The following is a 25,965-nucleotide window of genomic DNA, read 5'->3' as shown; positions in this document are numbered from 1 at the left end:
ACAGGCAAGGTGAACAGCTCTGTATCAAAGAAACTGAACTCATAGCAAAAAAGTTTCTAACAAAGAAAACTCCAGGTTCAAACGGTTTCACTAACAAATTCAATCAAACATTTGTGGAAGAGATAGTACTACCCAACCTCTTGCAGAAAACAGAGAAGGGAAGAATCACCAAGTCATTTATGAGGTCAGCAACAACCAGATACCAAAACCAAACAAAGGAATTACAAAAGGAAAACTACAGACCAATATCCACTGCAAACATGGATGTAAAAAAATTAGAAAATTGAATCCACTGATGTATAAAAAAGATAATATATCACAATTGCTGAGGTTTATCTTGGGAATGCAAGGCCATGAATATATTTGAAAATCAGTCAATGTTATTCACCATATTTAAAGACTTAATAAGAAAACTACATGATCATTTCAACAGATGAAGAAAAATCATTTGACAAAATTCAACTTCCATTCATTATAAAAACTTTACATTACCAAACTAGGCAATGTAAAGAATTTCTTTAATGTGATAAGACATCTACAAAAAACCTATAGTGAACATCGTACTTAATGGCAAAAGGTTGATTTTTTTTCCTTCAAAGATCAAGAACATATTCAGAATGTCTACACTCAACTCTCTCATTAAACATTGTATAGGAATGTTTATTCCTATACATTAGGACAGGAATGAAGAAGGCATTAAGACTGGAAAAGAAAAATGAAACCATCCTTATTTGCAGATGACAATTTTCTACATAAAAAATCCTACAGAAAAAAAAAAAAAAAACAACAACACAACAAACCCCTAGAATAAGTTGTGCAGATTTGTAGGATTTAAGATCAACAATATATATATATATGTATATTATATACACACACATAATATATATTATATATTATATATACATATATATTATGTATATAATATACATATATATGACAATTTTTATAATCTACCAATAAATAACTAAAATTAGAAATTTTTAAAAAGCATCATTTACAATAAATAGCACCAAAAATATTTAGGCTCTACATCCCTAAATATAGATCATGTGCAGGATCTATATGCCCAAAACTATAAAAGACTAGTGAAAAATCAAATGTGTTCATGAATTGTTAACACTCAGTACACTGTTAATAGTTCAGTTTTCCTCAAAGTGCTACAGACTCAAAGAAATCAAAATCAAAATTCCAGTGAGAATTTTTTTTGGTAGATACAGCTGATTTGCAATTTTATATGGAAAAGGAAAGGAACTAGAAAAGGCAAAACAATTTTGAAAAAGAACAAATTTGAATTCGCAACTGCTCTTTTTCAAGGTTTACTATAAAGCTACAGCAATTAAGACTGTGTTATTTTCAAAAGCATAAACACACAGATCAATGTAATAGAATTGACAGTCCAGAAATAGATTCATACAAATATGATCAACTGATTTTTTATAAAAAATGCAAAGGCAACAGAAGAAGAAAGGACTCTTTTCAACAAATGGTGCTGGAAAAGCTGGACTTGCATATTTAAAAAAATTAACTTCAACCCATACCTCACCTCCTGTAAAAATAAATCAGAAGGGTCAGACTTTGGGTACCTGAATGGCTCAGTCCATAGAGCATGCTACTCTGGATCTCAGGGTTGTGAGTTCAAGCCTCATGCTGGGCACAGGGCTCACATTTTCAGATTTGATTTATATTCATTTTTCGTATTTGATTCATATTTTATTTTTACTTCTCTTTTTTAAATGAAAGGGCCCTCTCAGTGCTGGACCTTTCATTTTTTTTTTATTTATTTTGAGAGAGAGGGGGTGGGGGGAAAGAGAGAGAGAGAGAGAGAGAGTGTGAACGAGCAGGGATGGGGCTGAGAGAGAGGGAGAAAGAAAATCCCAAGCAGGCTCTGCACCGACTCAGGGTTCTATCCCACAACCTTGGGATCATGAGCTGAGCTGAAATGAAGAGCCGGAAGCCTAAGCAACTGAGCTACCCAGGTGTCCCTAGATTCCTATTTTAGAACAAAAATTATAAAAGCATTGTTCTACAAATGGAAGAGGGAATATAATAACAATTGCAAAGCAACCTGAATTGGGGGAAAAGGAGTGTAAAATCTTACTAGGATTATCCACGTACATAATGTCTTTGGCTCTAACATTGACATTCCATTATACTGATTTCCCTGTATAACAAAATGTGAATTCTTTAGAAATGAATTAGCAGATGTTTATGCTAACAGATTATTTGGAATACAGGTTGTTTCAGATCACTTCAGCAGTTAAAGGTAGTCTCAAGTCCAGAGAGAAACTAATAAGGTACATCGCAAAACAGGGTTTATCTTTCAAAGCACCACTTTATACAAAAGAGCTAGCCAGGAATAGAGGCTCTACAATCAGACAAACCTGAGTACAGACTCCATCTCTGTCGCTTACTAGTTGTATGGACCTGCACAATTCATTCACTCTTGGTTATACCATCTGATATTGGAGAGAACAATGCAGATCTCACAACACTGCTACTAGTTCCTAGCACAGAGGTGGTGGCTACTATATTGTTATAAAGATTTTTCCTTAGCATCTTCCTTAAAATAGTTCACATGAGGCAGAGCTTCTTAAATCAGTTCCTCCAAATGTTCATTTAACTACAGAGTAAAGTGAAAGCACACCCAAAGATTTGGGTATAGTCTGAAGCCAACACAAAAAATTTTTAATTTTACCTTAATGTGCATGCTACACATAGTATAATAATATTTAACAGCAAAATGTTAGTCTTCATGTAAAATTGACATACCAAGAAAATATGCCAGTTACTACTACAACAGGGCCCCCAGTACAAATGCCTCATGTCCATAACCCACCTCAAGATGTCTCAGATTAGAGAACCCTGGATACACACTATGTAAATTATGTATCATGTGGTAAAAAGTCAAGAAAACACAGAAGTTCTCAACCTAAACCCCAAAACTTTCCTACAGGGAAGAAACATTAAAAAAAAAAAGTACCTAAAATACCTACCTATGCATTTTGTCCTGAAAATTTATTTGCAGACCTGCTTCAAGAAAGCTTAAAACCCATTCTGTCACCATAAAAATAAGAGTGGAAAGCCATTATTATGAATCCAAAATTTAAAACTTTACCTGCTTTCTTCTTTTTATCAGAAGTAGCATCCAAAGTAGTTAAGGTAGTAGAGGCGCTTTTATAAATATCATGACCACATACTCCAGGATCTTCTTCATCAGAAGAAAATGAAGATAAATGTTCCAAGTTTTTAAGTTCATTATCAACTTTTTCTGATGGACTGTTACCCCCAATTTCAGACACGGAAGGTGTGGGTGTTGTCGAAGGAGTCTTTGGAAGTGGTGGGGGACAAAATGTACGAACAGTCTGGGTCCCTGGTCGTCTAGTCCTGTTAGGCATTCGTACAGCAAGAGTGGAAAACTGCTGCTTGGGCCCAGATTTCAGAAAATCTAAGAAAGAGGCAATAAATCCTGTTTTGACTTCTGGCTGTTTTTCCTCTACTTCTTTGATCTTCTGTCTCATTTTTTCTTGATGCTGATAACCATCATGGCAGCTCTCTGAGGAAGGAGGAGTATATGGCAGATACACATCTGTTCCCCTTGGATTCTGGCGTTTGCCCTGGGCAGGTCTTTTCAGCTGTTTCTGATTACTGTTGTCTTCCTCTTTTGTTTGCCCCTTTCCAGTTTTTTTCTTCTGAAGGTTAAAATGCATTAATTCTTGATTTTCTTCTTCAATCTTGACACCGATGGCCTCCCCAGGTTGGGCCATGGCCAACAGTGCAAGTGTACTTCTAGCTGGGTTCACTGACACACTGCTGTCATCAGCGGTGAGCTCACTCTCTGATGTAGCACTTTCTCCACTTATACTTCTACTAGAAACAAACTCTTGGCTTCTGTTATTATTTAATGTACTATCCATAGGAACTTCGCTATCTTCTTCAGATTCATGATTGGTAGCAGACTGTTTCTTGAATGAGCCAGAACTTTGCTCCTGGACATCATGACTTGGTCCAACCACAGGTGAAATTACTTTAGATGCTTTATTTTGACCAGTTTCAATATGCTGTTGATCAAGAGTCATTTTTGACTGGAGGGTTGGTACTGGTGACAGGTTTACAGCAACTTGATTTCCATTTAAGGAAATATCATTTATATTCTGTGGCTTTCCTACTGCGGCTGTCACAGAGTTAAAATCTGAAGTCACATGCCCAACATCTAATGACTGCTGAAAATGAGATTTAGAATCACCATCTTCAACTGCCGGAATGGTTTCATTTGAAGTTGACTTGGAAAAATCAGAAGGAGTAACCCCACAAGCTGCTGCTGTAGCTGCTAAGATATCATCTACATTTGATAAAATATTTCTCTCATCACTGAGAAGCATTGCCTCTGGGAAACACATTGATCCAAGAGAAACAAAATGATTCTTTGAATCATGTTGACTTGTTTCACTAAAATGGCCCTTAGCTGTTAGATGTTGTTGTAATGGTTTTGAAGACTCAGAGAGGTCCATTTTCATAATTTCAGAAGTTTGAGGATGGAGCTGCTGCTGAGAATGATCACCATTGCTCTGAATAATATGACCATCCATTTGAAGGAAAGGATGTACTATTTGTTGAGGACTTTGAACACGCTGTACTTGTAAAGATGCCTTTACTTGTCCTAAACCTGCCTGCAGTATTGACTGCTGAAGAATTTGTAAATCACAGGCAGAATCTAAAAGGACCTGTGTGTTAGGAAGAGATGCCTGATGGCCATGCCCTAAAGCATGATTTGGAATTTGAATCTGAGATGAGGCATTAATTATTTGATCATGTTGCTCCTGGACCTTGGCTTCATGTACCTTATGTATAAGAGAATGCTGCGGGTTGAGGTCTTTAGTATTCAACCTTATTTGTGGAGTTTGCATTAAATTAGTTGCCTTCTTAATATCAAGGGTTGCTGCACTGACTTGGCCAATTTGTTGGGTAAGCTGTGTCACTGAACCAACCATGCTTTCTTCTTTTTTTGACCCTTGTAGAGCAATCCCAACAACCTGATCTTCAAGACGAGAATTACTTCTAATTACACTCTGAGAATACCTGTCATCTGCCTTTGACACCTTATAAGCCGATTCTTGAACATTAATTTCTCCATCTGACAGCCTTTGGGTTGATGACTCAAGAGACACTTGTGGCTGCAATACCTGCAACTCTTGCATTGGAAAATCCTCTTCTTGCTTTGAAGATGTATACACAGTTGAATCAAGTTTTCTTTCAGCATAAGACTTTGGATCAGGGGAAGGTATGTTATTCTGTAATGTCTGACAGTGAGTAGAGGATGCAAAAGATGATGACTGGGCAGCAGGCAAAAACTTTTGGGACTGGGGAGATGATGACCCTTGAGTCTGAGCATTCTGGGAAGAATGCAGGGAAATATAATTCTGGGTTGGGCTAGAATCTGGCAAATTCTGAGCCCGAGTGGCAGAAGAGTAAGAAAGAGAAGGGGCTGTTAATGTTAGAGACTGCCCTGAAGCATAGCTTTCTGAAGGACTAACAACTGATAACACCTGTGACTGAGATGAATAACTAACCTGTGTCTGGCTAACTGGTGGTAAACCCTGAGAATGACTAGATGAATAACTTTGAGACTGACTAACTGAAGACAGATCTCTTGTTTGGGCAGGGTAATTCTCATTTGTAACTGAAGATAATACTTCTTGTTGATTAGAAGAATAATTAAGTGTCTGATTTTCAGAAGTTATAGTCTGAGATGATCCAGAAAAAGTCAATGTTTTATATAAGGATGGCAACTTCTCAACTTTGTTGGACCTATAAACCTGTGAATGAACAATAGATGGCACATTATGTGGCTGTACTAAACCATAATTTTGGGACTGACTAACTGATAAAAGGCTTGGTAGCTGCGCTGTAGAATAAATTTGTGCTTGGCCCGATATTACAGAACTCTGGTTATGTAAAGGTTTGGAATAGCTTAATGTTTGCACAGGAGGAATTACACTTTGAGGTTTGGGGGTCTTAGTTGATGCTAGTGGTTGTTTTGTAGAACAGCTTTTTACTTTTGTAGCAGATGGAGGAAACCCTGATGATGGAATTGTAGATGAGTAAGACTGAGCAAGTTCCACTGACACCTGGGAGGTCTTCTGTTGTAATCCTCCATTGCTCACCTGAGTAGAATCTCCAACTGGGCTACAGGATAAAGATGACTGCCTACTTGTTTCCTGAAAATTAACCACACTTGCATTTGACAGATAGCTATGTAAGGAATGCTGTGAACCAGTCAGTTGTGCCTGAATAGACTGGGTACCTGAAGGCCGCTGATGGTGTTTAATAACACTACATTCTCGAAGAAGAGCTCTTTCAATGGAAGCAGTAGAACTAGTAAAGAGAGTTGAACTGTAGGCTTGAGGAGTTTGCTGGGCTCCCCCAAGTGCTGAAGGCAACAAACTAAATTGAGGTTGTAAAAGATGGGGTGCAGACTCTTGCGCTGAGCGATACGTTGAAGACTGAGGTGGTATGCTATTACTTAACGCAGAACTGCCCAGGCGCTCAAATGCCAAAGCAGTTGGAACAGTTCCCTGGGAAGTCTTGATTTGTAGCAGAGGGTCATGAGGATTTAAAATTCCATTTGATGTAGTGTTAAAAGACGAATCCTGAAGCACCAAAGGTGAGGTGGTAGCAAAGTTTCTATTGCTGAAGGTGGTGGGATGCTGATAAGCAGAGAGGGCAGAGGGTGGAAGTGTTCCAGTGGTTGGCAAAGGTCCAGTAACAAACAGCTCAGTTGCTGCTGAGGAATGCATACCTGTGAAGAGAAAACATAAAGAACTTTAAGCAATCACAGCACACACACACACACACACACGCACACGTTTTTACAGTAGAGACTTATGTACCCATAACCCATTATAATCTCTGTAAGGGTGAAGGGGCGGGGGAAAAATCTCTGTAAGACTGAAAAGCCTGATAAGCTAGTTCTACGTGTAAATTTAAAAAATTACATTTCAAGACAGCTAGCTTTCTTTTTTTTTTTTTTTTTTTTTAATTTATTTTTGGGACAGAGAGAGACAGAGCATGAACGGGGGAGGGGCAGAGAGAGAGGGAGACACAGAATCGGAAGCAGGCTCCAGGCTCTGAGCCATCAACCCAGAGCCCGACGCGGGGCTCGAACTCACGGACCGCGAGATCGTGACCTGGCTGAAGTCGGACGCTTAACCGACTGCGCCACCCAGGCGCCCCAAGACAGCTAGCTTTCTTAAAAGCAAAAACAAAGTTACAAAGGTATTAGCAATTTGTATCTATAATTGTTATAGAAATGAGTTTATAGTTAGATAATGCCATCTGAAAATTAAGAAACCAGTAAAAATGTACACAATCTCTAGTGATTAATTTATCCTGAAATCTCAATGCAATAGCAACAAACTAAAATGTTCATAACACTAAAATGAAAACTAAACTCTCTACATTTAACATGATAAATAAATCTAAAAATAAACAGTGAGGTTAACCCTGCAATTTCCTTTATCAAAATATATAAATTTTAAAAATCTCTTGGATTCCAAATTTTGGTTTTCTATGAACAACTTCCAATGACAATAGATGTGTGCTTATTATACAAGGCTGATCAGAAATTAATAAAGTATTATCAATAAGATTATTAACATTTCAAGAAACCATTCTAGCCACATATAGTAAGGTGAAAACATATACTCTTATGATCTAAAAATTCTACTTCTAGAAATTTATCATATAGCAATACATGGACACAATGATATCTATACAAGATACTTTCTTATAGTTATTGTCTGTAAGAAGTAGAAACAACCCGTATGTATACCAACATGGAATGATCAAATAATTATGGCATATCCTATTAATACTATTGCTACAAACCCTGAGTACATGAATATAGATGTTTTGATATACAAAGATATCAAAGAACTGTTAACTCTTCTCTACAAAAGTGGGAATGTAGTTAGGAAGTATCACTTTCCATTTCATATAACTTTTTTGTTGTTTCCATGTTTTTTGTGAGCTTCCATTAAAATTTTGTTGTTTATTTTAGAAAAATAGGGGGAAAAAAGATTCTCTGGCCCTTTCAAAAACCTTTTTCTCTCACTTCTTCCCATTAAATGTCAAAAAATATGGCTACTACAAAGACAGAAAAGTAATCTAGTTATACTTAAAAGAATAAACATTTAGTATTTGTGTTTAAAATAATATAATCATAGAAATTGGAATAGAAAGCCTAACTGATTATGTGTAATGTACAGTTATTCCAGGGAGCAAAAAAGGAAGAAGCTACTTTGTTTCTTAATATTCTCCTTTATTTCACATTAAAACATTAATTATCTCCTTGGAAGCAGAAAAAAAACTGCTAAATTGAGGAGCTCTATTAATGGAATTATATCAGAATAGTAAAGTATTATTTCCTATAGCTATTATTTAAAAATATCTCTTTGGGGCACCTGGGTGGCTCAGTTGGTTGAGTATCTGACTTTGGCTCGGGTCATGACAGGTTCCTCAGTTCCAGCCCTGCATCAGGTTCGCTGCTATCAGCCCAGAGCCTGCTTGGGATCCTCTGTCCCCCTCTCTCCCCCGCTCACACTCTCCCTCAAAAAAATATAAACATTTAAAAAATAAAACATCTCCTCAAATAATAAGATGACATGTCTTATTATTTAAAACAAAGCCTTTAAAAAAAAAAACACCTAACTTTCCTGTCACCCTGAGAAAAGTAAAAACATACACATAATTTTGGGGGAGAAATAAGTGAAAAATGGAATGTATATATAAACAGGGAAAATATAATATCAGCTTGTAATGTCCACTACAGTTTAATTAATGTCAGACTAAATTCCTCATCTGTATGAATAAAGGACTAGACAAGATAATCTAAGGCCCCTCTAATTCTATGGAATATCAGATAATTCAAATAAACTGATTTAAATAACTTACCTAGAAAATTTCAAGCTTGTACATTTTGAGAGTAATTCAGAACTTTAAATAAATAGTGATTTAATCTGTTCAATTCTGGATAACTTTACATTAAACTCTAATGATGAAATCAGTCTCAAAATTGTTTTTTACTGTATCATCTACTCAACCTGAAGTCACTAAGATAAATGAATTTAATCGTTCACCAAAAACCAAAAAAGATAAATATGTGAGGTGATAGATGTGTTAATTAATCAACTGCGGGGTAATTCTTTCACAATGTATGGTGAATCACAACGTACACTTTAAACATATTATAATTTTAGGTATCAATTATACTTCAATAAAGCTGAAATGGAAAAATAAAAGAAAATTTAATTTTTGCTTTTATTAAGTAGACAAGTAGCTACATAAACTGCCAGATAGGAACTTTATACCTAGGGTTTATCTTCAATAATTATCTATCTTCTTCAATCTGTTAAGTTTTCACCAAAGTGACAAATCTGAGTTTCGTCCAACTTAAAATTGTGAAAAATTCCAGGTTTTAAATTTCACCGGAAAACCAGTAATTACTCTCAGCTACACTATATAATGACAAGGCCATAAAAATTTTTATCAGTATTTTTTCTGGACTTATAAGTTCTGAAAACAAGGGTGCCCGGATGCCTCAGCTGGTTAAGCATCTGACTCTTGATCCTGGCTTGGGCCATGATCTCATGGTTCCTTGGGAGTCTCTCTCTGCTCCTCCCCCACTCATGCTTTCTCTGAAAATAAATAAATAAACTTAAAAAAAAATTGTGAAAACAAAGAATCACCTGTCTGCCAGGATGGAGCCCTGAATTGTGGTAAAAGAGTAGTTCCTGAAGAAGCAGCCTGAGCAGTTCGGGATTCAACAGCAGAGAGAAAATTCATCACTGAAGATTCTTTAGTGTTAGTGCTGGCACTGTTCACACTAGTATCAAATATTCCAGAAAGACCTATGTTTGAAGATAAAATATGTCACAAAGTAAAATATTTAATAATACAAAAGTATATTTCTGTTCATATTTAATTAATTTACCTATTTTTTTTGAGAGACAGAGAGAGTGTACCTGGGAGCAGGGGCAGGAGGAAAGAGAGAATCCCAAGCAGGCTCCATGCTCAGTATGGAGCCCTTGGAACCTGACGCAGGGCTTGATCCCATGATTCTGGGACCATGACCTGAGCTGAAATCAAGAGTTGAATGCTCAACTGACTGAGCCACCCAGGTGCCCCCAGAGAGTCCTTTTTAAAATAAAAACAGGGGGGTGCTTTGGTGGCTCAGTCGGTTAAGCGTCTGACTCTTTGATTTTGGCTCAGGTCTTGACCTTGCTCGTGAGACTGAGCCTGGCATAGGGTTCCATGCTGACAGCACAAAGCCTGTTTGGGATTCTCTCTCTCCTCTCTCTCTGCCCCTCCCCCCACTCATGCACTCTTGCACTGTCTCAGATGTTTTAAAATAAATAAATAAAAAAGAATCCCTGAAATTTAAGGCCAAAACCTCTACAACCCTAAACTGTTTTATTTTGAAATAGCAAACACACATGAATTTGATGAAGCATGGTTACAATATAAAATCTACAAAAATCAGCGTGCCTGGATGGCTCAGTTGGTTAAGCATCTAACTTCAGAAGCTCAGGTTATGATCTCACAGCTCATGAGTTATAGCCCTGCATTGGGCTCTGTGCTGACATCTCGGAACCTGGGGCCTGTTTCAGATTCTGTGTCTTCCCCTCTTTCTGCCCCTCCCCTGCTTGTGCTTTGTCTCTCAAAAAAAAAAAAAAAAAAAAAAAAAAAAAAAAGGTAGAAAAAAGTTAAAAAAAAATCTACAAGGATTGGGAAGATCTCCCAATTAATTATATAGATATTCCCTATCAGTAAAAGACAAAGCTTTTAATTTCATTTTCACTTTTCCCACAGCTCCATTATTTTCTGCCCACATTCATAACCCAAAATATGAAAACTGATTTTTCTTCTTATTCACTAAACGTAGCCAGATAAATTTTACAAGAGCATTTTTACCAGTTGGCTGAGGTGTGGCAGCATATCCAGGAAGCTGATGGGAGGCTGCAAAAGTCTGTCTCTGAAGGAGATCTGTTTCAGAGTGTGAGGGATGTCCTTCTTCATAGCTTAAACTAGAGGATAATAAAAATAAGTGACCAAAAACACAGCTCAAACCATATGATCAAAAAATTTCTAGGAGAGCAATTATCAAAAGTAGCAAAAGTCTCTGACTAAATTCAATAGATTTGATTAATAGATCAAATACGGTCTGACAATACTGTCAAAATGGGGAAATATATTGAAGATATACTAGGAAGAAAAATGATACACAGTATATTCCTTAATTTAACTTTACTTCCTTTTACTGGGAGAGAAATAACATGGTACAGTGGGAAGAGCAACAGCCTGGAAAACAGGGCAGCTGAATTCATTATACAACCTCTACCACCTGCTTACAGTATCATTTGAATAAAAGACTTAATGTCAGACTGAATTCTTCATCTGTATGAATACAGAATTAGAGAAGATGATCTAAGGTCCCTCTAATTCTACCATTCTATGGAGTATCAGATAATTCAAATAAACTGATAATTAAATAACTCACCTAGACAATTTCAAGCTTGTACATATTGAGAGTAATTCAGAACAAGATATTTTTTATCCCCTTGACATTTATTTTGAATATTTTAAACCCAGAAAAGAATGGAAAGTCCAATAAAAATATTATACACCTGTTGCTTAAGACTCAATAATCATGAACATTGTGTTACCTTTGTTTTATTTTTCTCTACACACACACACACACACACACATACACATATACACACACACACACTTTTCTTTACATATATACACTTTTCTTTACTAAACCTTTCTTTTTTTACTAAACCACTTGAAAATAACTTGCATAAGGACACTACATCTTTAAATACTTCAGCTGTATCTCCTAGGAATTGGTCATTCTCCTATACAGCTAATTATTATTATAATTATCATTATTAGACTTGAAAAAACTTAACAATTTGAGTCAATAACAGTATGTAATACAGAGGTCATATTCTAATTTCCCAATTGTTGCCTAAATGTTTGGGATTTTAAAGCTTTTCTATGTAGGATCCAATGAAAACCTCAAGAATTACACTTGCTGGGGTGTCTGGGCAGCTTAGTGGGTTAAGCCTCTGACTCTTGATTTCGGCTCAGGTCATGATCTCATGGTTCATAAGGTTAAGCCCCATGTCAGGCTCTGTGCTAACAGCACGGAACCTGCTTGGGATTCTTCCTCTCCCTCTCTCTCTCCCCCTCACCTGCTCACACTCACATGTATGTGCACACTCTCTCTCAAAATAAACTTTTTTTTAAAAAAAGGAGAATTACACTTGACTATTTCTCTTTAAATTTAGAACAATGCCTCTACCCTGCCTCTAATCCCAGATCCCTTTTGTCTTGATTTCATGACATAGACTTGTTGAGGAAAACAAGTCAGCTGAATGTAGACTATCCCAAATTCTGACTTTAAAGGATACCTCATGAGAAGTGCATAAACGATATTTTGTACTTCATATTGCCTCATATGAGGATACACATAATGTCAGTTTGTCTCATTGTTGGTGATACTAATCTTAAAGTGGGTAAGGTACATGTCAGATCTCTCCAGGTAGTTATTTTTTCTCCTTTGAAATGCAATTGGGAAATGTTACTTAAGACTTAGTAAATACCTTATTCCCAAAAGCAAAGGTTTCAGACATCATCCATCTTTAATTAAATTACCACCTTGGAGATTGGAAATGGTAGTTTTCTAATTACATCATTCCTTTAATATTTAAAAGTATTCTTCTGTAAAATAAAAATCAGCTTCCCCCCTTTTTCTCTCATGTACATACATATTTACTTATATTTTAATACTATTTTTCAAAAATGTAAACACCTTACACTTTAAATATATCGCTGCAGACTTAAAAATTGAGGTACAGTTGACATATAATATTATATTAGTGTCAGGTGTACAGCATAGTGATTCAACAATTATATACATTATGGAATGCTAACCATGATACATGTAGTTGCCACCTATCTCCTATAACATGATTATAATATTATTGACTATACCCCTGCTATCAACATTTGTATATGTCTTTCATGGACATATGTTTTCATTTCTCTTAAGTTAAATAGCTAGGAGTGGAATTACAGGGTCATAATGTAGGGGTATGTACTACTTTACATTACCATGTAAGGTAATATATCAAATTTCCATTTTTACTTTTTTTTTAATTTTTTAATGTTTATTTTTGAGAGAGAGAGAGACAGAGCACGAGCAGGGGAGGAGCAGAGAGAGAGAGACACACACAGAATCTGAAGCAGGCTCCAGGCTCTGAGCTGTCAGCACAGAGCCTGACGTGGGGTTTGAAGTCACAAACCGTGAGATCATGATCTGAGCCAAAGCCGGACGCTCAACCGACTGAGCCACCCAGGCGCCCATTTTTACTTTGCAACCTTTTCACCACATGATATTTTTAGTCTTCTTAATTTTAGTCATTCTAGTAGGTATAGTGGTATCTCACCACAGCATAATTTGCATTTCCTAATAACAAATGATGACGAGCATCTTTTTATATGCTAACAGGCTATTCTTTCAGCTCCTCTTGTAAAGTTCATTCTGAATTTTTGCCTTTAAAAAAATTCAGGTTGTTAGCACTTTTCTTATATTCTGGATCTACCTTTTTTGTCAGATATATGTATTGTGAATGCTTTCTTCCAGTCTGATGGTCTCCTTTAAACTTTCTAGTGTCTTTCTTTTTTTAATGTTTGTTTTTGAGAGAGAGAGAGAGAGAGAGCGCGAGCATGTGCATGAGCGGAGGAGGGGCAGAGAGAGCAGGGGCAGAGGATCTGAAGAGGGCTCCGCACTGACAGCAGTAAGCCTGATGCTGGGCTGGATCTCATGAACCGTTGAGATCACAACCCGGGTTGAAGTTGGATGCTCAACCAACAGAGCCACCCAGGTGCCCTCTAGTGTCTTTCAGTAAAAGGTTTTCATCAGTTTTGTGGTAAAAGCACTTAACAACAGATCTACCCACTTAGCCAAGTGTGAAATACAGTAGTATTAACTATGTTGTACAGCAGAGCTCTAGAGCTTATTCATCTTGAATAACTGAAACTCTATATTCTTTGAACAACTCCCCAATTCTCCCTTCCTCTAGTCTCTGGCAACCACATTCCTATTCTCTGCTTCTGAGTTTGACTAACAAGGTTTTAATATTTGATCAACCTGAATTATATTTTTTTCTATAAAGTCAGTGCTTTCAGTATCCTGTCACTAATATATTCACCCATATTTTCTTTAAGTTTTAAAGTGTTAGCTTTTTTTTTTAAGTATTAGCTTTTATATTTAGGTGTATCAAATCATTTTGAGATAAATTTTGTAAGGTAAGGGTAAAGGTTCATTTTCTAAATTTCTTCAAAAATTAAGGCATAATTTGCATACAATAAAATTCGCCCTTTCTAGTGTACAGGTCAGTGAGTTTGAAAAAATATGTAAATACTGCAAAAACTAAGGGAGAGCACAGTCCCAGCATTATAAAAGATTCCCCCATGCCCAACTATGGTTAGATCCTCCCACCATCTCCCTAGGATCTATTCTCTGTTCTTATAGTTTTCCCTTGCCCAAAATGTCAAATGAATAGAGTAATTTAACATGTTGTGTAGCCTTTTGTGTCTGGCTACTTTCAGTTAGCTTAATGCCTCTGAGATTCATCCATGTTTTTATTTATACCAGTAATTCATTACATTTTATAGCTGAGCAGCATTCCATTATGTGGATGCATCAGAGGTTAGTGCTTGTTTTACATCCATTTATCACTTTAAGGACCTTCGGGTTCCTTCCTGTTTTTGGCAGTTATGAATAAAGTTGTCACACACCTGTGTATGTTTCTGTGTGAACACAAGTTTTCATTTCACTTGACTAAACATATAGGAGGGGGATGGCTGGTATGGTAATAAGGTAATGTTGAACTTTAGAGAAACTGCTTGTTTTCCAAAGTAGCTATCCTTTTTCTCATATCCCTAGTACTGTATGTCTGGTCTATGGCTCTGCATCCTCACTGGCACTAAGTATTACCAATTTGTAAGTTGCTTCTTTTCTTTTTAAAAATTTTAGCCATTCTAGGGGCGCCTGGGTGGCTCAGTCAGTTAGGCGTCTGACTCTTGGTTTCAGCTCGGGTCATGAGCTCATGTGATTCATGAATTCAAGTCCCACGTCAGGCTCTGTGCTGACAGCATGGAGCCTGCTTGGGATCCTCTGTCTCCCTCTCTCTCTGCCCCTACCCTGTTCTCTCTCTCGCTCAAAAGTAAATAAACTTAAAAATTTTTTTAAATATAAAAACAAAGTTTAGCCATTCTAATTGGTGTGCAATAGTACCTCACTGTGATTTTAATTTGCATTTCCTTACTAACAATGTTTAGCATCATTTGCTCATCTAACATGCAGAAATCTTTGGTAAAATATCTACTCAAATCTTTTGCCTGATATCATCAAATCCTTGGTGAGATATACGTTTTGAAAATAATTTCTCCCACTCTGTGGCTTTCATCCATCCTCATAATAATGTAGTTAGAAGAAGAGAACCATTTTTAAATGAATTTTTTTAGGATTTTATTTTTAAGTAATCTCTACACCCAGCGTGGGGCTCAAACTCACAACACTGAGATCAAAAGTCACATGCTCCACTGACTGAGTCAGCCATATGCCCCTATGAATTGTATTTTTGCTATTGTTGCTAAGAGATCTTTGCCTAATCCACTATCTCAAAGATTTTCTCCTTTTTCCTCTTGAAGGAAGGTTTGTTTCCTTCTGAAGTTTTATGGTATTACTTTTTCCATTTAAGTCTGATTCATTTGGAGTTAATTTTTTGTACATGGTGTGAGGTTAAGGCTTGAGATTCATTTTTTTAAAAATTTGGATATGCAATTATCCCAGTACTATATATTGAAAAAAATTATTCTTTACCCATTGAATTGCTTTGGCATCTCTTCTTTAAAAAAACTAGCCATATATTTGTGGTTCTATTCTTATCTATTCTGTTACATCAATGTGTCTGTTCTTAGGCCAATAAAACACAGCCTGGTAAATGATTCATTCAGGTTGGACAAATCTTCCAATTTTGTTCTTTTTCACAACTATTTTGGGTATGCCAGGTATTCCCATATAAATTTTTGAGTCAGCTTGTCAACTTCTACAAAAAACATTGTACTGAATCTATATATGACTTTCAGAAAAACTACCACCTTAGAAATACTGAGGACTCTAATCCAGGAGTATATCTATTTATTTAGGTCTTTAATTTCTCTCTGCAGTCTTCTGTAGTGTTTAGTGCATAATTCTTGTAAGTATTTTGTTAAATTTTTTACAAGTTTCTTTTTTAAGTGTATTTATTTTGAGAGAAAGAGCATGCGCACATGAGTGTGATAGGAGCAGAAAGAGAGGGAGCAAGAATTCCAAGCAGGCTCTGGGCTGTCAGTGCAGAGCCCAACATGGGGGTTGAACTAACGAACCAGGAGATCGTGACCTGAGCCGAAGTCAAGAACTGGATGCTTAACCGACTGAGCCACTCAGGCACCCCAGTATTTTGTTAAATTTATCCCTAAGTATCTCATTTTTGTTATGTTGTTCTAGATGTTTTTTAATTATAGCTTTATTGATATGTAATTCACATACCATAAAGGTCATCCTTTTAAAGTGTACAAATCAGTGCTTTTTAAGAATATTCAGAGTTGTGCAACCAGAACCATAATCTAACTTTAGAATATTTTCACTGCCTCAAAAATAAACCTGTACCCATTATCATTCCACATATCCCCTGGCACCCAGCCCCAGGCGATCACTGATCTACTTTTGTCTCTATGGATTTGCCCTACTCAAAGTATTTCACAAAAATGGAATCATACTATACCTGGCCTTTTGCAACTAGCTTCTTTCACTTAACACAATGTTTCCACGGTTCATCCCATGTTACAACATCTATATATCAGTACTTCACTTCATTTATGGCTGCATAATATCTCATTTTATAGATACACATTTTATTTAGCCACTTAACAGGTGATGGACATTTAGGGTGTTTCCACTGTTTGGCTATTATGAATCATGCTCCTAGGAACATTCATGTACAAGTTTTTGTGTGGATGTATGTTCTTCTCTTGGGTGTATACCTAGGAGTTGAATTTTTGAGTCATATTGCAACTCAAATATGTTCAACATTTTGAAGAATGGCCAACCAAAATAGTGGTACCGTTTTACATTCCCACCAGCAATGGTTAAGGGTTACAATTTCTCAACATCTTTGCTGACACTTCTTACAGCCTGTGTCTTTATTATAATAGCTATCCTAGTAGGTATAAAATAGTATCTCATTGTGGTTTTGATTTGCATTTACCTAATGATGTTGAACATCTTTATACTTCCTGACCATCTGTATTTCTTCTTTGAACAAATGTCTATTCCAATCCTTTGCCCACTTTAAAATTGGGTTGTTGTTGTTTTTTAAATCAAGGTGTAAGAAGAATTCCTTGTACACTCTGGATACAAGTACCTGACAAATACATGATATTTAAATATTGTTTCCCATTCTGTAAGTTATCTTTTCACTTTCTTGATGGTGTAATCTGCAGCCTGAAAGTTTTTTTGTTTTTTTTAATTTTTATTTTTTATTTTGTTTTATTTTATTTTTTAGATTTTTTAAAGTAATCTCCACACCTAACATGGGGTCAAACTTACAACTTCAAGATCAAGAGTCGTATGCTCCACCGACTAAGTCAGCCAGGTGCCCTTGAAGCCCAAAAGTTTTAAAGTTTGAGTTTGTTGTTTTGTTTTGTTTTGTTTTTCCTACACCAACATCCACTTCTCCAACTCTCTGGACACCAACTGGGTGACCATCCAACAATTCAGTTCAACCTTGTTGTGTTTTTTTTTTAATGCTTTATTTATTTTTGAGAGAGAGGGCACAAGCAGGGGAGGGGGAAAGAGAGTGACAGAAGATATGAAGCAGGCTCTGCACTGACAGCAGCAAGCTGGACGACGCAGGGCTCAAACCCACAAAATGCAAGATCATGACCTAAGCCTAAGTTGGATGCTTAACCAACTGAGCCACCCAGGTGCCCCTTAAAATTTAAGTTTAAAATTAGATGCAGGTAAGAGCACCTGGGTGGTTCAGTCGGTTAAGCATCCAATTTTGGCTGGGGTCATGATCTCACAGTTCTTGGGCTCGAGCCATATGTTGGGTTCTGTGCTGACAGCTCGGAGTCCGGAGGCTGCTTTGGATTCTGTGTCTCCCTCTCTCTCTCTGACACTCTCCCGCTTCTGCTCTCTCTCTCAAAATTAAATAAACATTAAAAAAGTTAAAAATAATTAAATAAATAAAATTAGATGCAGTTCAATAGATTTTTTTGTCACTTGTGTTTTTGATGGCATATCTGAGAAACCATTACTTAACCAAGGTCCTAAAGATTTATTCCTATGTTTCCTCTAAGAGTTTTACAGTTTTAATTTTTCCATTTAGGTCTACAGTGCATTTTGAATTAATATTTGTACATACTATAAGGTAGGAGTCCAACTTTATTCTTTTGCTACTCATTTTGAATATAATTTGAAATTCTTTAATAATAAAAAACATGAATGAGCATTCATTGGCCAAAGTTGAAAGATTTTAACCCTGACAATAATCTGATAGTCATTGGTTTGTTGACATCACTTATTTTTTTAAATCTGTGTTTAAGTTTTTTTAGTAATCTCTACACCCAATGTGGGGCTCGAACTCATGACTCCAAGATTAAGAGTCACATGCTCTACTGACTGAGCCAGCGAGGAGCCCCAACAAAAGCCAGATTAAAAAAAATTATCTTGGTAACAAAATATGTCTCAAAACATGGTCAACAAATTCCCATATTTGAACCAATAAAAGATTTCCTTTGAATAAATATACATTTATTTAATATCGGACTTACCCTGGTATTGTCCTCCTAGCCCCCCAGGTCTGGATGGGTGGTACGGATAAAGACAGAGAATTTATACTATCCCCATATATAATCGAAAAATTACAGGAGCTAAGGCCTAGAGAAGAGGAAGGAGCCAACAGATAAGAGATGCAGTTGTTTTAATCTTCATATTCCCAGCCTAGCATAAACTTCAATCTTCTATCCCTTCTCCACACACTCAAAGTAGGGTAGACTCATTGTGGAAGATAAGAAGGATCAGAATTTTGCAAGGGAAGTATCATCTTCCTTCAGCTGTTGTCACTTTAAATGCCAAATTTTAAAAAAATGACATTTTCCTAAAAATTAAAATGAGCCAAAAGATTATTCAGTTACCACTCTACCTTAGGTCTGAACATTCTTTCCCTAAACTTAATTTTAATCTGTTTAACAAAGAAAATTAAGTTTTTTATTTATTTTTACTTTTACTTTGAGAGAGAGAGAGAGAGAGAGAGAGAGAGAGAGAGAGAGAGGGAGGGAGGGAGCGGGTGAGGGACAGAGGCAGAGGGAGAGAATTCCAAGCAGGCTCCACACTCAGCATGGAGCCCAGGGTGACCCTGGGAACCCAGGCACCCCAGGATCTCATATTTTACCTTCAAGGGAATCAAAAGCCTCTAAAGAATTTTAATCAGAGTTAAACAATTAAATTTGTATTTTAAAAGAGTGGTTTTTAACCAGGGGTGCCCATTAGCATCATCTGGTAGTTGTTGTTGTTCTTGTTGTTTTTCCTCCAAAATATACCTTTCCAGTTCTCACTTCCAGAAGTTATTTATTAATAGTTCTGAGACAGGACTCTGTAAGTCACTTTGAAAAATCTTAAAGCAATTCTGCCATGTACTAGCAGTAAGAATCACCATGTTAGAAAGACGATCTGATAAGCAGTGTGAAGAACAGAGGAAGCCTGTGGGGCACGTGGATGGCTCAGTCAGTTAAGTGTCCAATTCTTGGATGCTCAAGTGATGATCTCACAGTTTGTGAGATTGAGCCCAGTGTGGGCACTGTCAGTGAAGAGCCTGCTTGGGATTCTCTCTCTCCCTCTTACTGCCCCTCTCCAGCATATGCTCTCTCTCAAAATAAACAAGCAAACAAACAAACAAAAAGGACAGAGAAAGCCTGAAAGCAGGAAAGTCAAGATTCTACTGCAGAAATCCAAGTAAAAGGCTGTAATGACAGAACAGTGGCCACAGATAGACATTTGAGAACTCTTAAAAACAAACAGAACTGACAAGGTTTGGCCAAAAAAGATTTGTGGGAAAAGTCAGAGGAATCATGAATGATAGTGAACCACCCATAAGGAACAGTTGTTCCTTGGAACAAATCCAACTGGAAGAGTTCAATTCTGGATGCATTAAGTTTGAGGTGAGGTGTTCTTAAGAGATAGAATGAGGAATAATCAAAAGTGGACTAATGAGGGGTGCCGGGATAGCTCAGTGGTTTAGCACCAACTTCAGCTCAGGTCATGATCCCATGGTTCGTTGAGTTCAAGCCCCATGTTGGGCTCTGTGCTGACAGCTCAGAGGCCAGGGCCTGCTTTGGATCCTGTGTCTTCCTATCTCTCTGCCCCTCCCCCACTTGTGCTCTGTCCCTCTCAAACATAAAATAAACATTAAAAAAAATTTTTTTTAAAGCAGACTAATGAACATTCCCATTTAAGACCCAGGAAAGAAGTCCAAGATGAAAATAAAAAATTGGGAATCATTACCAGTTGGGTATTTTTGAAGTCATGAAAGTGGGTGAAAATGCCCAAGAGTGTCTTACATGAGAAACAGGCTGAGGACAGAAGCTATGGGGATACTGCTTTTGGAGGATATAGTGATCAGGCAAAGTCTCCACAATATTAAACTATTCCTGTGCCAAACCAGAGGAAGAGAAGAGAAAAGTTATGCAAAGGCCTCAAGTAGGTAAGAGTTTGCTATTATAGAGAAGCTGAAAGAAGACTAACATGCTTTGAGTGTACTGAGGGAAGGGGACTGTAGCAGGAGCCTTATTTACCTGGAGGATTAACAGGCGGCCATGTAAAAGCCTTGTGGGCATAGTAAAGTTTGGATTTTATTCCAAGTGCAATGGTATGAGAGTGCCTAAATACATTTTTACAAGGTAACACTGGCTGCTGCTTCAAAACTCCCTCAGTTCTCAAACTAAAATTGAAAGCAAAGGGAATCCTAAAATCAAATACACCTTTCAGTGTCAACTCCTACCCTCATATACACATTATTTCCCAAATAGCTCCAAGTTTCACTAAAAGTTGCTTTAAAAATTAATGTTAAGGGATGAAGAGTTTAATGAATTTGGCTATGAACTGCTGAATAATTCCATTGTAATGTCCTTTAGTTGTAAAAAACAATGAAAATAACAGAGTTGTTGATGAAAAAACATAATCCTTTCCTTTGTACTCAACTTTGTAGAAAATCATAGAAGAGACAAATCTATGGGTTAAAAATGATGAACTTTCCAGGGTATCATTGGTTATAATTAAAAGGATAATCACAAACATTGACAAGAATGTGGAGAAACAGACCCCTATACATTGCTGGTGGGAATGTAAAATTGTATAGCCACTTTAGAAAACAATTTAGCAGTTTTTCAGAATGTTCAACACAGAATATCCAGAAGACCCAATAATTCCACTCCTAGGTGGAAAACAAAACATATGTTCAAATACTTTCATGCAAATGTTCACAGCAGCATTATTCACAAGAGCCAAAAAGTGAAAACAACCCATATATACAATAACTACTGAACGGATAAAATGAGCTATGTCTATGCAATGGAATACTACTCTGCTGTAAGTACTTATAGTACTGATTGATATATGCTACAACATGAATGAATCTCTAAAACAGTATGCTTAGTCAAAAAATCCAGAAACAAAGGAACATGCATTTTATTATTCCATTTATATGAAATGCCCAGAAAAGGCAAATCTAAAGAGACAGAAAATGGTATTAATGGTTACCAAGGGCTAGATAGGGGTGAAAATGGGAAGTGATTACAAATGTGCACAAGGTTTCTTTTTGGGGTAATGAAAAGGTTTGAAGATTAGATTGTTATGACACTGTAGTGATGTAAATATACTAAAAATCACTGTACACTTAATATAGGAGAAATTCATGGTGAGTAAATTAAATCTCAATAAAGCTGTTAATTTAAAAAAAGGGGGGGCTAGGGCATCTGGGCGGCTCAGTCCATTTAGTGTCTGACTCATGATTTTAGCTCAGATCATGATCTCGTGGTTTGTGGGTTCGAGCCCCACATGAGGCTCCATGCTGATAGTGCAGAGCCTGCTTGGAATTCTCTCTCTGTCCCTTCCCTACTCATGCTTTCTCTCAAAATAAACTAAGAAAAACTTTTTTTTAAAAAAGGGCTGGAAGAGTCAAATGGCTTAGATTCACTATCTCTAAGGGGACCTTGAGCAATGTATTTACAGCTTCTCCGAGCCTTCATTTGCTCATTAAAATTTTTTTTTTAAGTTTATTTATTTATTTTTGAGAGAGAGAGAGACAGAGGCAGAGGGGGAGACAGAGAGAATCCCAAGCAGGCTCTGCACCATCAGCGTGGGAGAGCCCAATGTGGGGCTTGAACCCACAAGCTGCGAGCTCATGAGTTGAAATCAAGAGTTGTATGCTTAACCGACCGAGCCACCCAGGCACCCCTCATTTGCTCATTTTTAAGACTACCTCAGAGCACAAGTAACTTCTATTCATTGCATCACCTTGGTTCATTCGGGGCCATTAGAAATATGTTCTGCAGAACATCAGAAGGCAGATGAAAGGAGTCTGAGTATTATTTTTGTTTTAATTTTAAGTTTATTTATTTTGAGAGAGACAGACACAGTACAAGTGGGGGAGGGGCAGAAAGAGAGGAAGAGAGAGAATCCCAAGCAAGCTCCATGCTCTCAGTGCAGAGCCCAACACAGGGCTCAAACTCAAGAACCATGAGATCATGACCTGAGCTGAAACAGAGTCAGATGCTTAACCTACTGAGCCACCCAGGCGCCCCAGAAGTCTGAGCATTATTTGTTCATTCCCTCCATCACAACCATGGTTCCAGCCAAGCTGCATCCCTCTACAACTACAGCTAAGTCTGGACTCCAATAACTTGTTGCCCTGCCCCTTCATGGGCCTAAAAGTGGCTTCACACTGCTGCAACTCATTCAAAATCTCATTATCCTTATTTTGGTTCCTTAACCCTGCCCCCCAACTATAAACTGGGCCTCATTAATATGAGGCCTCAGATGAATGAAAGGAACAAAATTATGTTTTAGGCAGGGCCCTTTAACTGATAATTGGTGTAAAGGAAGTGCAATTGGTACTTTGTACCAAGTTATTGTCAAATCAAGTATGATTTCTTGAAATAAGTAAATTTGTTTTCACTGTTATATACATCTTTAATGATCTTTACCAAAACAATCCTGCTTCATTTTATACAAACGATAATACTAAATAAAGTTGGCTAAAAGGTGTTTTTGTTTTCACTAAGAAGGTGAAAGGTATGGTATTTCCTGCCTAGGTGGAGTGGTAGAGCATATTCACTAATCAGTCTATCAGTTCCAAACATTATTCACACAGAGAGACAGATTTTGGCATTTGTAACAGATGCCCAAGAAAAACGATGCCAAAGTCAAGGCTATGAAGAGTTTCCGTCTGTTGTTCTGTCAGGAAATAAATGAAATGTGATGGTGATGTGGCATATGCTTGGCTATATTCATAACAAGAGGCACCAAGGCCTGGATTGGACACAATTCCAAAATTCCATTTCATCATCTTCCTTTTTTATCTCTGTCATCACCTGCATTACTGACCTTTCCTTTCAACAAAGACAAAATTTTCAGATCCAACTTTTCCCACCTCCAGTATTTTTCTAGAGCACTTTTCTTTTAGAAGAAATACATCTGTACAGCTACATGCAAAAGAATGAAACTGGACCACTTTCTTAGGCCGTACATAAAAATAAACTCAAAATAGATTAAATAACTAAATATTAAGATCTGAATCCATAAAACTGAAAGAAAACAAAGACAGTAAACTTTTCGACATCAGCCTCAGCAATATTTTTCTGGATCTGTCTCCTTAAACAAGAAAACAAAAGCAAAAAAAAGCAACTGGGACTATATCAAACCAATAAGCTTTTGCACAGCAAAGGAAACCATCAACAAAATGAAAAGGCAACCTACTGACTGGAAGAAGATATTTGCAAATGATATATCCAATCATTTGGATATATGGGGTTATATCATTTGGGGTTAATACCCAAAATGTATAAAGAACTCATACAACCTAACACCAAAAAAACAAACAATCCAATCAGAAAATGAACAGAGGATCTTAACATTTTCCCAAAGAAGACATATAAACGGACAACAGACACATGAAAAGATGCTCAACATCACTAATCATCAGGGAAATGCATACCAAAATCACAATGAGATTATCACCTCATACGAGTCAGAATGGCTAGAATTAAAAAGACAAGAAATAACTAATGGTGAGGATGTGGAGAAAGGGAACACTCATGTGCGACTGGTAGGAATGAAAACTGGTGCAGCCACATGGAGGAGGTTCTTCAAGAAATTTAAAATATCATACAATCTAGTTTGACAATTACTAGTCTAGTCTAGTAATGACAATCTATGACAAGAAATGTCATACAATCTAGTAATTCTACTTCCAGGTATTTACCCAAAGAAAACTAAAACACTAATTAGAAAAGATATATGCACCCCTATGTTTGCTGCAGTATTATTTACAACAGCCAAGATATGGAAGTAACCTAAGTGTCCATCCACAGATGAATGGAAAAAGATGTGGTATTCAGCCATAAAAAAGAATATCTTCCCATTTGCAACAACATGGATACTAAGTGAAAGAAGTCAGACAGATACTATATTTTACTTATATGTGGCATCTAAAAACAAAACAAACACAAAACAGAAACAGGTTCATAAACACAGAGAATTGGTAGTTGCCAAAGGGGAAGGGGTGAAATAGGTGAGGAGGATTAAATAGGTACAAACTTCCAGTTATAAATAAATACGCCACAGTGATGACCAAAATAGCATACGGAATACACTACATAATACTACAATAACTTTGTATAGGGACAGATGTCCCTTACACTTAGCATGGTGAACATTTCGTAATGTACGTAATTGTCAAATCACTATGTTGTACACCTGAAACTCATATAATAATATAGGTCAACTATACTTAAATTAAATTTTTTTTTAATTTAAAAAAACCCAAGGGAAAAAACCCAAATACATTTGTCAAAGCCAATTAATTTGTAATTCAAATTGTTGCAATGTATTAACTACCTGTAATTTCCAGACATTAACATACTCATTTAAGAAGTAGACAAAAATGGTCGTGTGGGTTTTCATGATTATCTTTCATTTCAGGCTCTAAAGAAATTATTAAAAATGAACTACTATATAGTTGATTATTTCTCACAACACATAACAGAGTTCAAATTTCCATAATTCAATTGTATAGGTGCTATGAAATGTTTTTTTTATTTTAGCTTCTTCATTGTATCTTGTGGCCCAGTTCCCTTACCAAATTAAACTTCTTCCTTTTATGAGAAACTAGTACAGCTGAATTTTTACTGTGTCACAATTTTGTTCACTATTATTCATGTGATCTAGGATTTCTGGCATTAGGTAAGTCAAGTCTGTCTAATATACATTCATCACGACAATTCACATTTATACACTAGATTTCTAGACATTTATACACCTTTGGTTTAATATAAGAACCTAATAACGCTTTGGAGCAGAAAAAAAAGATTCCCAGGTGAGTCAAAATCCAAAGTTATTCACCTTGATACTCAGTATGCTGTTTTTTTGTTCTCTAGAAATTTTAATATAAATTAATCAGAAATCATCTATAAGCTCACTACTTCTGCTTTCTTAAGGAAATTTCCAGAAATTTATAACCCCACTGACCAAATAGACTGCCTTAAAATATCCTATATAGTGAAGTTATGTTAAAAAAA

At 36.6% G+C, this 25,965-nt stretch overlaps 1 protein-coding gene across 5 annotated transcripts in view; it reads right to left on the bottom strand.

Annotated features, from left to right (window-relative positions):
- The window catches only part of QSER1 (glutamine and serine rich 1), an 80,838-nt gene that overhangs the window by 34,081 nt on the left and 20,792 nt on the right, over positions 1-25,965 (bottom strand). For all 5 annotated transcript variants that reach the window (XM_042957862.1, XM_042957865.1, XM_042957866.1 and 2 more), the window contains exons 3-5: positions 10,969-11,081; positions 9,744-9,905; positions 3,116-6,796 (exon numbers count right to left, since the gene is read on the bottom strand). In XM_042957862.1, the coding sequence (XP_042813796.1) occupies positions 3,116-6,796; positions 9,744-9,840 (3,778 nt within the window). In that variant the 5' untranslated portion in view covers positions 9,841-9,905; positions 10,969-11,081. The remainder of the gene's footprint in view (positions 1-3,115; positions 6,797-9,743; positions 9,906-10,968; positions 11,082-25,965) is intronic.

Source organism: Panthera tigris, chromosome D1 (assembly GCF_018350195.1).
Source record: "Panthera tigris isolate Pti1 chromosome D1, P.tigris_Pti1_mat1.1, whole genome shotgun sequence".
NCBI classification, from domain to species: domain Eukaryota; kingdom Metazoa; phylum Chordata; class Mammalia; order Carnivora; family Felidae; genus Panthera; species Panthera tigris.
This window is presented reverse-complemented; position numbering and strand designations above follow the sequence as displayed.